Source organism: Drosophila melanogaster, chromosome 3R (assembly GCF_000001215.4).
Source record: "Drosophila melanogaster chromosome 3R".
Lineage (NCBI taxonomy): Eukaryota > Metazoa > Arthropoda > Insecta > Diptera > Drosophilidae > Drosophila > Drosophila melanogaster.
Window position 1 is genome coordinate 8,380,697 of NT_033777.3, and position 14,088 is coordinate 8,394,784.

Here is a 14,088-nt window from a genome sequence, read left to right on the forward strand (position 1 = left end):
TCCCGATTGGCTTTGCTAAACTGAAACCTGACTCCAACTTGCAGTGTTAGCTTCTGGCAAAAGGCGCGTAAAATTGTTAAATGGTGCGCTGGCAACGTTTAGTTGATTTGGCCAAATTGCGCTGCGCTTAACAAATTGCATGGAAATGTTTGCCCCAGCAGACGGATGGGCGAAAAGTTTTTGGCCAACTGGAGTCGGTTCGTTTCGGCTCGGGCCATTTGTCGGCCAGAAGTTGCAAGTTGCTTGTGATTTATGCACTGACAGCTTGTGGTGCGTGTCTGGGCCTTTTATTTATGAGTTTTGTTTCGCCTTGGCTCGCATTGCGAGCGTAAACAAATGCAGAAGTATGCTACAGATAATGGTATTTATTCTGGGCTGTTGGCCGACTTCAATCCGTCTCTTAGCTTTCTCTGCTCTGTGGTTAATTAAAACGCAAAGAAAACTTTTCGGATCAAATTGGTACACAGTGCACAGCACACAGACACACAGTCGCTGACACGGACACAAACACACGCACGCAAAGGGCACGCATCCAGGATATTCAAAATGCAGAGAGCAACGAAATAACATCATCATTGTGTGCGCACACACACCCACACATTCAAAGTGTATATCGTAAGTAGTAAACAAGTAGTAAAATCTGATGTATGTACCTGAAGCAATAAAAATAATCACGAGTGGCAGGAGGCAAGTCAAAATCATAATAAAAACAACACGAATAAGGCTTTAGCGGGAGGCAAACAGAGATAGAGAGAGGGAAACTGAGATTTACATATATATAGAGAGTTGTTAAAACACACAAAAATCTGGTTATAGCAATTCACATTCGTTGCGGTTACATTCTCAGTTTGGCTGCGTTCCAGCTAAGACAAGAGCCAAATAAAAAGACACGGAAAATGAAATGGAAACGGAGTGGCCAGAATGAAAAACCGAATCGGGTGGAGGGGGTGTTCAGGAAAAGATAAGGCCAAAAAATGTTGCAGGTTGTTAATCAAACAAACAGGCAGACAAACACACGACAAGCTAACGTTGCATGTTGGACAAAATGAAAGTGTAAATATTTTCGACACGCGCGCGCGCCCAAAAGCAGGCAATAAAAACTTGATTATGGAATTCGCATTGCTTTCTCGTATCGCATGACTCTTGTTGCTAAACACTGTCATATAAAAAATTGTGTTGGACGGATACACAAACACAAATACAGATACAGATACAAATACAAACACGAACGGAAACGGAAATGGGAACAGAAACAAAAACAGAAATGGAAACCGAAATCGTAACCGTAAACAAAAAGTAAAACAAACCGAACCGAATATGTTTGGGAACGTACGAGTAACTGGAATTGTTTTGAGTTGCACAAAATGCATCGAGCACAGACAGTTGGTTACTGGATTACAGCATTACAGCATTACTGGAGTACTGGATTACTGATTACTGGATTATTTGCTTTGATTTAATGCTTTACATGGTTCTTTGAGGGGCGGGCAAGGAAAACATTCCGCTTGGTGTAGAGTATAGTTCTTTTGGTATTTTGGTTTTTTGTTTTTTTTGTTTTTTTTTTTGTTTGTTTCGAGTATTACAATATAGTTGTTGCACCTTCGGGAATCTCAATCTCATATCGAAAAGGAAAACTAATCGAATCGAATAAATTTTGGTAGTAGTATTTGTAGTAGTAGTAACATCATTAACATAAGTTATACATACATATACATAATGTAAACTAAATGAGCATTAGCATGTTAACGTAAAACATAATGAATGCGTTCAAGATCACCTACACATACATACGCTGTATGTATCAATAGGTACTGGTATATATATATATATATATATGTGTGTGATGTAGAAAATGCTATATATATATATCGTACTTAAGTAAACTCGGCCGGGGGCCTCTCATTTTTTGTATCATTTTTTGGTTTCCATCTTCTTGCATTACTTAAACGTAAACAAACGTAAACACACGAACATAGGGCTTAGGCATTATAAGTATATATGTGTTTAGATATATAGAAATATATAGAAAGGTGGAAAAAGTTCAAGTTGTACAAAATGCACGCTTGGCGGCAGTTCTAGTCCTGAACACAGGTTTTCAAATCGGGTGTGTCTGTATTTGTAGCAGTAATTGTTTGGTTCGGTCATCAGTCGGTAAATAAAATCTTTCTAAATTGACAAGCTCTCGAATATTATTGCAACACACATTACCACATCAAATGAAACACAAGCTGGCGGAATTCTCTGATTAGATATGGTTAATTCGTTTGCCTACTCAATTCAATAAAACATATCCTCAAACACTGTCTTACTATACGAATAAAATAAACATTTGATGGTCAGCACTTTAAACAACTAAGTTTCGAAGTAAAAGCTATCGAACATATATAATTATGCACCTGAGGTACAAATATACCAACAGAATTATTTATAGCCGAGCAAGCAGTTCATGTCAGCGATCGCTGATAATGATGAAATACATGTCGCCGTACCTATATCCTCATTCCCATCTCAATCTCCAGCGCCGTTTCATTCCAATCGCAACCCTACGCTGTCATCAAAGTATGTAATTTTAATTTGACTTTTATTAATTTATATGTTTCACGAAGGGCGACAGATGCGATGGGAGACGACTGTGCCGATAAGTTGATGGTCAGCCATAAAGCAGCCAATGAATTATTATTGTAGCGAACGGGCAAATAGCCATTGAGGCGGCATCAGGCATTAAGCCTGGCCAACACGGACGCAAACACACATTCGCACTGGGCGTAGGAGAATGGAGAATGGAGAGAGGACAGAAACGTTGACAGGAGAACTTACACAGAGTCCTGGGCATGCATTATGCAGCAATTGCTGTTGTCAACTGACAATGCAGCGAAGGCAGCTGCCGCCTGCCAGTAAATTAAGCGGAAAAGTGTGTTGTGGCATATGAGGCGGGGGCTTCGAAGGGGACATGGAGATTGGTGGACTTTTGGGTGCCAGGGGGTCCTGGAGCACAAAAAAGTAAGGCAACACACACGGCGGCCGACCAATGCGATCTGGACGTCGGCTGGCAGTATTATTTGCTGCAGTCGGAAATAACTCAACCGCAAATGAGATAAATTGCGCGCACACAGATAATTGCATGGAGGCCCCCCCCCCAGACGGCGTTGTGGAATGGAAATGAAATACATTGCACATACGCAGCGTTGGTTTTTTCCTCTTCCAGCTCTTTGCAATTTTTATATATGCATGTGCGTCGTCGTCCCAAAGCAATCGTCATGTTTGTGACTCTCCAGCCTGTGCGTGTGCGTGAGCTTCCTTTTTCGGCCGCTGTACAAATATTTATGTGGTTACCAACACACCGACACTCAAACACTCGGGCGGGCGTGTAATGGGAAAATATTGCGCATACGCACTGTACGCTCATTAAAGGCGATCGCTGATGGCACTCGCCCGACTTGCTCGATAATAGCTAGTTGTAGTTGTATTTACAATGCGAATAACACAAAGGCTACCGCTTTAAATCAATTTTGGCTAACAAAATAGTTCAAAGCTTTTATTTTCGGTTCGCTTAATCGAGTGGAATCTCTGAGTGCTCGGTTTTTTCCTTTACAATTCCACATACAAGTGCATTTGTATCTGAACCTTCATTTAACTATAAGCGTAAATAGTTAGTAAATATCATTGTATTTCTGTACCACTTTGCGGTACGTTGCTTAGTAACTTTGCACGAGTTTGATTTGGTATAATGAAAAACTGAACAACAAAACTGGGCCGGCGATTGATAAAATTTCAATTTGAAGTACGTTTGGAAAATTCGTTATTCCTCTAGAATGCAGTATACAGTATGGGTCACTTACGTTCATATACACTTTACGGATATACATACACATACATTTAGGAGAACGCTTAACACGGATGTTTAATTGATTTAACTATAAATTTGATTTATGCTGCTTCAATGTATGTGACCTTCGCTAAGATTGTGACTAATAAATGTACGCTTTGCTCTATGCGTTATCGTTTATCCGTATCTTTATCAATTGTAATTGAATTGTTGCATTATTGTCGTAGTTTACGTTAATTTATCTCCTAGCATAATCAAGTGGATAAGCATCTTCCTATGCAAACGAGTAACTATCCCCCTATGCCCTATAATCTCCCACTGTCTGATATGATACGAATAATTGGCTCCTTTCCCGAATCCCCTCCTCGGCATATATTACATACTCCTTATCTGTACACACGAGTCCTAATCAGCGTAGAAGCGAATGTGCCAATTTGTAATTGTAATTTTTGGCCAAGCAAACAAATAGCGAACGAGAAAGAAACAAATTGTCTCCATTCCCCCTCCATTCCGATTGGGGGCTAACACTCGTACTCGAGAATGAATCCCTCTCCCTTGGACGTCGACCTCGAATGTTGCTGATGCGGCAGCAGCAGTGGCACGGTTGTTGCTGCCGCAACGCTGGACGTCGCTGCTGCTGTCGGCTGTACGGTTGCTCGGCTTAAATTTACTTGTGACAACATTGCGGTGGCCGTTAATTTGCCATTGTAGGCGAGGGCGGGATTCAGTGTGGGCGTGGCACCGTGTCCATAATAGTTCAGAGCAGAGGTAAGTGGCACGGACTGCTGTTGCTGCTGCTGCTGCTGGGTGCCGCGTCGGTGCTGCTGCTGTTTGGCCATATAATCCGTGCTCGTATTTGCCGTGGCATTGCGCAACGCTATGAAGGTGTCGAAGTTGTCGGCGGTCGAGGAGGCGTTCGAAGTGCTCGAGTTACGGCGGTTGCCCAAATGTTGTTGCTGCACTTTGGGCGCGGTGGGTTGCAGGTTCAGATTGAGCTTTAGGTGCTGCTGCTGCTGCTGCTGGGACATTGATGAGTTCGACGAGGAGGAGTTGGACAGCGAGGACGAGTTGACCGAGTGGGCGGGCGGGTGCTGGTGCTGATTCGCATAGTATTTGCGCAAATTCTCCAGCATATAGCGATTGTTTGCATTTCCGGCTGAGCTGACAGCGACCAATGTTGTTGCTCCTCCCGCTGGTGTTACTGCAGTTGCTGTTCCTGCTGCCATTGCTGTTGCTGCTACTGCTCCTACTGCAGCTAATGCCGCTGGCTCTGGCTTTGGCTGATGGAACTGTGGCCCTGCGGTTGGCATCGGCATCGTTATCTGCTGCTTGCTGCTGGTGGCATAGAGTACATCGCTGCTTTGTCCCGGCAGCGCCAAATTGATGACACTGCCTGTTGCAGCTGGCATTGCGGTTGCTGCTGCAGTCGGGATTGCTGCGTGCTGTCTTTCCATCTCCAGTGCATGGGCTCTTGTCCTGCCCTTTGCCCTGCTCCCCGACTGATAGCTGCGGGCGTAGTGGGCCTCCATCAGGTCCGCCCGTCGCTGTCTGTCCACATCCGGCTGTTCGCCGCCTTCTCCGGCACTCCTGCCGAATCCGTAGAACTCGGCCCGCCGATAGTGCGCAGAGTTCGTGGTCCTGTCGTAGTTTCTGCCCCGGTGTCGCTGGAAGTGCTCCAGGTAGTTCTCGCCAACTCCCCGTTCGCCAACGAGTAGATTCTGGTCCTCCAGCCCCACTTCATCGCCCACCTCCTGGCGCTGCAGATGCTGATTGAGGGACTGGTAGAATGTGCTTTCGGCCAGATTCTCATTATAGGATGTCGCACTCGCCGGCTGATGCCAATCAGCGTCTTCGCATTCGTTCACTTTGACGCGAATGCGTATGTCGCGGGCCATGTAATCCGGCCTTCCGCCAGCCGCCTCATCCTCGGCACTCAATCCATCCACCGCCAGCCCAGCCTCATCGCCATCGTCATCCTCCTCGTCGTCGTCGTAAAAGAATCTTGCTGATTTGGCGCTTTCCGCCAGCAGCAAGTCCTCGCTCTCCTCCAAAGCCAGGGCGTAGCTCGTTAGGTTGTCAAAGTAGTATTCGCACATTTTGTCCGGGTGCTCGTAGCGTAGTTTAAAGTCCTTTGGATCCTCCTCTGGTTCCTGCCGGTTAGTAGTGGGTCCACTAAATACCGAGGCATAGTCGGAACTGCTCATCGAGTCCGAGTTGAGGGCAGTGTTCCTTACCTTCGACTTGGACGCAATGGGCAAAGTGCCGAGGTTCTCGTAATTAGCACCATAGTTGGCTGCCTGCGATTGACTCCTTTTGTGCCTGGGAGGGCGGGGAGTCTCCGGGGTAGGATCATGCTGCTTAGCTAGAGCTTTCCGCTGGGCTCCACTTACACGACCCACTGAATGGGCCGACTGCTTGGTGGTGCTCAGCTGGTGATCAAAGTTTTGCTCCAAGTAGGCATCCAAATAGTGCAGGTTCTTGCTGAGATCAATCTCGGATTTGTAGCTCTTGTAGATGGTCGCTTGTTTGCAGCGAGATTCGTAGCTGGAGATGTTTGCCCGATCACTGATAAAGCGGAAGCTCTCATCCTTGGCCAGAGTATGAAAGCCACTGAACTCTGAACCACCAAGGGATCCCCCTTCACCGGTGGTTGTCTTGAAGTTCCGGCACTTGTCGCGTATTTTCTGGATACCCTGCCGTGTCTTCGCCTGCAGTCGCTCAAAGTAATTTGCCTTGGTCACCGGCGATGTAGAGTGATTTAGTCTTGGATGATAGGCGGTGGTGTGCTGGATGTCATAGCCGCCACCGCCCGAAGCCCGCATGCTCTGAATGCTGTGCGTCCTATTGGGATAGCTCAGTTTCAGTTTGGGCAGCGATGGCGGCTCCTCAGCGGCGGCGCGGTTGTGCAGTTTTCTTAGGGAAAGTTGCTTGAAAATGGCCCTCGAACGCTTGGGCTTGCCACTCGAGGTGTTTGTCCTCCTGCCCAACAAATCACCCGAGTCATTGTCGAAGTCCTGCCGTTCGAAGCGCCGCACTGGCACTCCGTGCAGATAGTGGTGCTCGGAGGGGGGATTCTGGCTACGATTGGACTCGAAAAGTCTTCGCAATCCACGACCCTGCCTCTGGGGTCGGGAACTCCTGGCGTTCGCCGCACTCCGCAGACGCGTATTAACGCTCAGCGTTAGGATCTCATCGTCGTGGAAAATGGAGAAGGGATTCGTGATCACCGTGGAGCTGTCTCCCATCTGATTGGTGGAGGGGCTTAAACTGCTTACGGATCTAGTCTTAAGGCTAACGCTACTCCTAGGCCTACTAATGGCTACTTCCTTCTGCTTACTATCTAGTACAACTACAACTTTGGCTTCACTGTGCTGCTGGTGTGGCATTAACTGCTGTCCCCTAACTTGCCCCAGATCCGTTTCGGATCGCGAGCGGACTGATGGAGCATCCGAGCCCGTCTTGCGCCGCAGCTCCTTCAAGGAGTTGCTCTGCTTGCGGAAGCGGTAGAACGGATTGTTGATGCTCAGCTTCTGGAGCAGCACCTGCGTTTCCTCGGGCGTGAGTGGACCCACTGGCAAGGGATCCACTGGACCCGGTTGCTGGTGCTCCTGCTGCTCCCCACTAGTCACATTCAGGTGGAGCAACTTGGGCGCCGTCGCCGGCTTAATGTCCCTGTTCATATTGTTCTCGAGATCACGCTTGCTGCTACTGGTCTTGCTGCTAGTCAGCGAACTGCCGCCCTCGCTGTTGCTGCTATCGCTGGCTTTGGCCACCTCTGAGGTGTTGTTATTATCGCTATTGGTCAGGACAGTAGTCGATGTGGAACTGATTTTGTGGTTGTTATTGTTGTTGTGGCTCACACTACTGTCATCAAGTCGCTGTTCGTTCGATGTTGTGTGTTGGTCTGTCAGTTCGTTTTGGTGTTCGTTTTCGTTTTTGTTTTTGTTTTTGTTATCGTCTTGTTGTTGCTGTTGCGTTAGCTGTTCGTTGGATTCGCTAGTGGTATCAATTGCCTGCTAGACCCTAGTGGGCGGTTGTAATATCATTGCAGCCATGCGTACCTTCATTGCCTCCGGTGATCCGTGTCCCGGGTACTGTTGCTGCGGATGCTGGGATGCGGCATGTAGGGCAGCGGCTGCTGCTGCTGCTGCGTGCTGCTGCTGCTGTTGTTGCTGCTGCTGCTGCTGGTGATGATGGAAGCCCGCTGGCGTGGTGTAAATCGAATCACCTTGAGGGCCACTCGTGCTATCCGAGCGTGATTTCAAATCAGCTTTCTCGCTGCGGGCAACAAACAAAAAGGAAAAGAGATGAGAATGAGAATGAGATGGGTGGAGCAAATCGTTATCGAAAATTGTTTGCCCAAGTGACAATTGTGTGGGTGGTGGTTAAGTGGTTGGGTGGTGCCATCATCGGCTGCCATCGCTGATTGGCAAATTGTATCCCTCACGCATATCTGAATATCTATTTAGTTTTTGTCGCTGCCTCGCCTTGCCGCAGGCAATTGTTTACTTGGGGCTTAGGAAATTAGATATGCCCCTTGCCACTTGCCCCTTTGCATCCTTGCCCCCATCAATTTACTCTCGAGATGGGCCCAGAAATTTAGCTCACAAAACGAATTTTGTGGAATTGTGGTTCTAGCGTGTGGTGCTCGATACGGAAATTCTAAATCCATTTCCGTTCTCCTTTTAATATTGATCTGTTCAGTGGTACACTTTGAACTTGTGTGTGTATAAACAGAATATATGTAGTTATTCTAAACTCCTAAACAAGTGGAACAAAGGACGTTAGCGGTGAATGGCCAAATAACCTCTCATAACTCATATTTCAGGACTGGGGCTGCATGGCATGCAGCAACAATGAGCGATAGGTTGCCCCTGTTTCGAATTGCTGCTATTGGAAAACAAAATATTATTTACCCTTCTGGAGTTTTGGGTTATAACAAATGTTTATATTCTAAGTTATGATTCTAATGAAAATTATTGAGAAAGAAAAGTTTAAATCAAAGTTTCCCTTCCGCCCTAAAATAATTATAATTTACACTAGTTAAATTTCCTTAGCTATTCTACAAAATAGTCTTATCGAACCACTTTCTCAACATGTGTGAGGGTATTTCTACTTTGTTCTGCGCCAAATAAAAATGTTTGCTCGCCGATGCATATATTGAATATATGAAAAATGTATAATATTTTATGTCCCTCACACACACACGTACGTGCAGTGGAAAACATTTTTCATTGTTCCAATGCTGTACGTGTGCATTTGTGTTGGTGGGCGAGCTGCTCTATTCGGCCAGTAGGGGCGCATAAATTGGCACGCCAGCGCCACCTGTTGGGTGCAGGATGCGGCTGCATAAAAATATATCAAAATGGTCATTTATCTATGGCCCCCTCCCTGAACATGCATGTGTGTGTGTGTCTGTGTCTGTGGGTGTGTACGTATTACGCTTCAACTTACCTGTCTTTATCCGATGATTTATAGCCCGTGGAACCTGTGCCATGCGAGAGGCGAAAGGAAAGAGAAAGGGGAAGATTCATATTAGAGTGTGCAATATTCAGGAATATAAATTCCACCCATTATTCTTTGAAGGGTGTGGTTGTGTCTCGCTGCAAAATAGTAGAAATTAGCTGTGAAAATACCGCTGGCAATTTGCAAATAGACAGCTAGACAGAGGGCTATGTATGTACGTATATGAATATATTTTTGAAATGAGCCCTTGGAGCGCCGAGATAAATGAGCCAAGGACTTATTGATTGCGAGGAACGTGTAAATTCCCAACGAGGTGTTCGCAAATTTTGATAGATATCGAAGGGGTGAAGTGAAGGGTCCCCTTAGCCTAAGATATATGTGCCACAGTATCGGGTCGCACTTGAGAGATCTGTCAAACGGCATTTGACAACTGGAAGGCAGCTGCAGCAGTCAGTCAGCCAGTCAAATTGACAGCTTGATTGACAACTGAGAAATTGCGATTAGGTGCCTGGGACTCGGGACACAGCCTGAAAAGTGTTTACAGATCACGTGGATGTGGATGGGTAACTGTGTGCAGGAACGGCTCAGATGTCCTTCAGCAATGGCAAAGTTTCGCCCTTGCTCCTTTAGAAAATTGTTTTACAATTGTAAAAAGTTTCACCGCTTTTTGTCTGCGTTTTGATTTCTAATTAGGCAGCGAACTCTGGCTTTAAGCCATCTTCCTTCGCCGAAGGAGAAGAGATGAAAATGTTGGCGCAACTAACAAAAAGCCGGCTGGAAAACCCTTAACCCTTTTGTGTGCACAGGGGGCAGGATTCAGCGGAGGAAACAGGAAACGGAGACTGACCGCAGGCGTTGGACGCTAATGAATATTTTATGAGATTTATTTGAGTTTCGAGTTTCAAGCAGTGTGTAGGGAAAAGGGAAAAGCTGCAAAAAGAATAAAATAAAAATAAAACGAGCCAACACAACACACACACAAAGCGCCAAAGAGACGCATCCATCCTGGCAGCCATTTTTTCCGCCATGACCGCGTCCTTCTCGCATTTCAATGCTTTGTGAGCTGGCAAGTTTTTGTGTTTTTGCAATTAGTGTGACAGCGGCCTTGGGGGGGCTGGTTTCCAGCTAGAAAGGGGTGGTGGTGTTGGCTGCTGGGTGGTGAAACAGGCGCCATAATCAAGGAGGAAGTTTTAATTGTCGCGGCCTTGACGGCACTGGCGGTGCAATTAATACGGGCCCGATGATTGTTCGCCTTCTTTTTTTTTTTTTGGGTGTTTTCCCTCCTTCTTTCAACTTACCCTTGAAGCAGCATCTCTTGCTCTTGATCGCATAGATACAGAGGCAAACCAGCAAAAGGATGGCGGCCATGCAGCCCCCGGCCACGCCCATTAGATAGCTCATCTCGTAGGGTTCTGTCCGGAAATTCCATTCGATTCGATACACGGATTCGTATTTGTATTCGTATTCGATGTTGTGGAGGGTGGTGGGGTTGATTATGCAAGCATTAAGGGGAATTTTCATTTTCATATGCAAAATATATGTTATGCAATTCATGTATTGCACGTGCGATTGATTTTAATTAAAACCATTGGGCAGCGATGCGATGATGGGTGGGTGGGATATGTTTAATGGGTTCTCAGTTCATGTGTTCTTTAGCGAATTTACACTACCTTGTGGCAATAAGCAAGGATTAATCACTATTCGGCTAATTAAAGTGAACTTTCATTGAAATTTTAAGGATATGAATTACTGAAATTGTTGTTTCTAAGATTCAACATTTGACTTATATCTTTGGATAAAGACTGAATAATAATATGGGTTCATGAGTAAGTGAATTTGACTGTGACGATGCTAGCATAAAAGTGTTTTGCAGGAATGTATGGTATTCTATGCATTAATTTCTTGATGATGAAGTGAATTGAAAAAATTGAGTGTAACTTAAATACGTGATGTATGTGATGGGGAGCAGTATGTGGGGAGGGGGTAAAGAAAATCAAAGAAAAGTCTATGCACCTGCAAACGTACCCTCCACAATCAGGTGTATGGCATGACGATCGGTGCCCCGCTCGTTCTCCACCACCAAGTAGTAGGGCCTGGAGTCGTGCTCGTCCGCGTGCAGGATGTGTAGGGTGGACAGGTAGCAATCCTCCCGCGTGTCCGGCTGCATGTCATCGGCCCGGAAGCGATCTGTGGGATATGAAATGGGAAATCAGGCAAGTCCTTGTGCTTTTTAGTTGTTACCAAATGCGAATTGGCTTTCGTGGGCTAAGTAATTGCACTGGAATTGCACACAATTTGTCGGCGGCCGACATTAATCATTCGATTCGATGGGCTAACTAGCATCGCAAGCGAAAAAAAAATGGACGCGGAGCAAAGGAGAACGAATTGGACGGGAATGCGCCCCGTTTGATTTGTGTCAGTGGCAGTGAGAGCACGCAGGATTACACGCACGAAGGACGAGCAAGGATGGACACGGGCAGACAAGCTGAAAATGAAGAGTAATGCGACTTGCGGACCAAGGACCAGTGTTGCCCAGTCAGATGTTTTCTAGAATAAAGAACACCAGATTTAATTCTCACCTGAACTAGTTATTCAATTATATTCTTATCTGTGTCTGTGTTTTATATTATTTAATTTCCGCAGAACTTATTTAATATCCTAATACTTTATGAACACATTATTGGTTTTCTTTGAACTTTTAAATGAACTAACATGAGAAAATTCTCTTTTTTGGAGTAATTTAATTTAAATCTGCAATTTTCAGGTTGAGCTTAATCAGGTAATCAATAGTTGCCAACACTGGCAAGGATGCAGTTCAAGTTCATGGAATTGCGAGGGTAGCGGAAGTTAAGAAGGGATGCAGCCGCATCTGGTTGCGGATGTTCATCCCGAAAGAGTTTCAGCTGGAAAATGAGTTGGGTTGTGTGCGCTGGCTGTCTGTTGAAGCTCGGATTACCGGCGGCTGACAGGCGTGGGAAGTCTGCCCGAGGCACCCCCATCTCGACCGACCATTCTTTGCACTACCCACTTTGCAACAACGGACATGACACTGCCAGTTTCTTGTCCGACTCTGACTCCGCGTGGTCATGTAATTTGTCTTGATTTGCGGAACAATTCTGCGCGAATGCCCTCCCCCCGTCCGCAACCCTTTCTGCGACGAGGCAGTTAATCTAATGAGCCCTCGAGCGGGCGGAGCCATCGTTGTGCATCCTGTGGAGCGGCGCTAATTGAATTCCGAGTAGGCAAAACTAAGTCCAGCGTCTAATTGCATTACCATTAGCTGACCAATGGGGCGGATGGTAAGCGCTGAGCGGTAACTGCCTATCAAACAAGTATACGCACCGATGCCCGAGCCGGCCTCCAGACGCAGTGATCCCCATTCCCAGGCGACTCGCTGTGGCCGCGGATCCGCACAGACGACCATTGTCAGGCTGGCCGCCTCTCCTCGCTTCACGGAGACGGTGTGCAGGGAAGGATGCAGACGCAGGACCTGCGGGGCACCTGCAACGACAACGGAAACAATGGTGAAAAATGCATAAAGGAGTCGCGCTTAGTCCGCCCAGATGACTTTTTAATTGAGTTGGTGTGGCGCAACGCACTTGCCGAGCCGCACTGCCGAAGATAATTATATAGAGTGGTTAGAGGGTGGAGTTCAAGCAACCACTATGGGCACTCCAATATGGCATTAGTGGTCTGGGAATCTCGGATAGGCAAGTAATTTGAGGCTATACAGTTCTTCAGCCTTGAATATTTTTAAGAATACATATACTGACTTGCATTTTATGTAAGTAATTAAAGTAGTGTAAACATATAAATATGATAATGAAGTTTGTTTTAATCTTAAATGTATAGTATCTATTTCTAAAATATTACTGCCAAGTAATGAGAAACTAGGTCCTTTTTTTGACACTTTGGCACTATGTCGCTGTTAGTTAGTTAGTTTGTTACACACACATAGACATGTACATATAAATGTGCTGTGGACTTTTTTCGTGCGCTTGTTTATTTTTGTGCATTTTTTTTTTTGTTCCCGGCTCTGCTAAATTGCTCGTGTCCTTGGTTGGTCATAAATTATGTACGTGCTGTGGTATTCGGCACTAAATTTAAATATTTCTTGCTGTTCTTTTTTTTTAGAGTTATCCTTTTTTCCGAGTTTGCTGTCCAGTTTTTCGCCCTCGGCAGTTGCAGCTCCATTTTTTTATTCCGCTGGCGCTGCGGTCATAAGTTCATTTTGATTTTGTGTTACGTTTTGGTTTAGTCCGTTGTCCAGTTGCTAGTCGCCGTCCACCGCGAAATTGTACGGTTGTATGGAGGGGGGAAATGGCAAGGGGTAAGATGTAGGGAAAGTGGAAAAGCGGGAAAGCGACGAGGAGGTGGCAACGCAAGCGCTTAAAATGTTTCGCAGGCGCTTTCCGGCTGCAGCTTTTAATGGAGTTTTGTTAGTTATTTTAAGTGTGCATTAGTTGCACGGGAGCCCAGCGAGGGGAGGAATTAAATGAGTAGCCCGAGGAGGAATAGGTTTCGACCTTTTTTTTCCCAGTTGCGTTGTCACCTCCTCTGTGGCTATGCTGGTCATCTCCATGACACTGGTTTCCATTCCAGTTCGGTCAAAAAAAAAAAGATCGGAAAAAAAATGACATCGAAAAAAGCAAAGAGAGCTGGGATGCAGATTTATGACCGCAAACATGGTCCGTTCCTTAACCCGCAATACCCTTTCCGGTGGGTCGGCTGGCCATCCCTTTGGCAGTGCCTCTCCTGGATTCCAGATCCTCGAGGATTCGATGCGTGTCAGGTGG

General features: G+C 46.0%; 1 protein-coding gene across 6 annotated transcripts in view; it reads right to left on the reverse strand.

Moving 5' to 3' along the window:
* CG45263 (uncharacterized protein) overlaps nucleotides 1-14,088 on the reverse strand; it is a 113,290-nt gene that overhangs the window by 16,369 nt on the left and 82,833 nt on the right. For 4 of the 6 annotated variants that reach the window (NM_001260059.2, NM_001260060.2, NM_001316568.1 and 1 more), the window contains exons 11-15: nucleotides 12,635-12,793; nucleotides 11,306-11,479; nucleotides 10,591-10,704; nucleotides 9,281-9,314; nucleotides 7,888-8,104 (exon numbers count right to left, since the gene is read on the reverse strand). In NM_001260059.2, the coding sequence (NP_001246988.1) occupies nucleotides 7,888-8,104; nucleotides 9,281-9,314; nucleotides 10,591-10,704; nucleotides 11,306-11,479; nucleotides 12,635-12,793 (698 nt within the window). Of the gene's footprint in view, nucleotides 1-2,027; nucleotides 8,105-9,280; nucleotides 9,315-10,590; nucleotides 10,705-11,305; nucleotides 11,480-12,634; nucleotides 12,794-14,088 lie in introns of those variants that run through there. The other 2 variants (NM_169222.3, NM_001316569.1) reach the window with 1 other exon arrangement.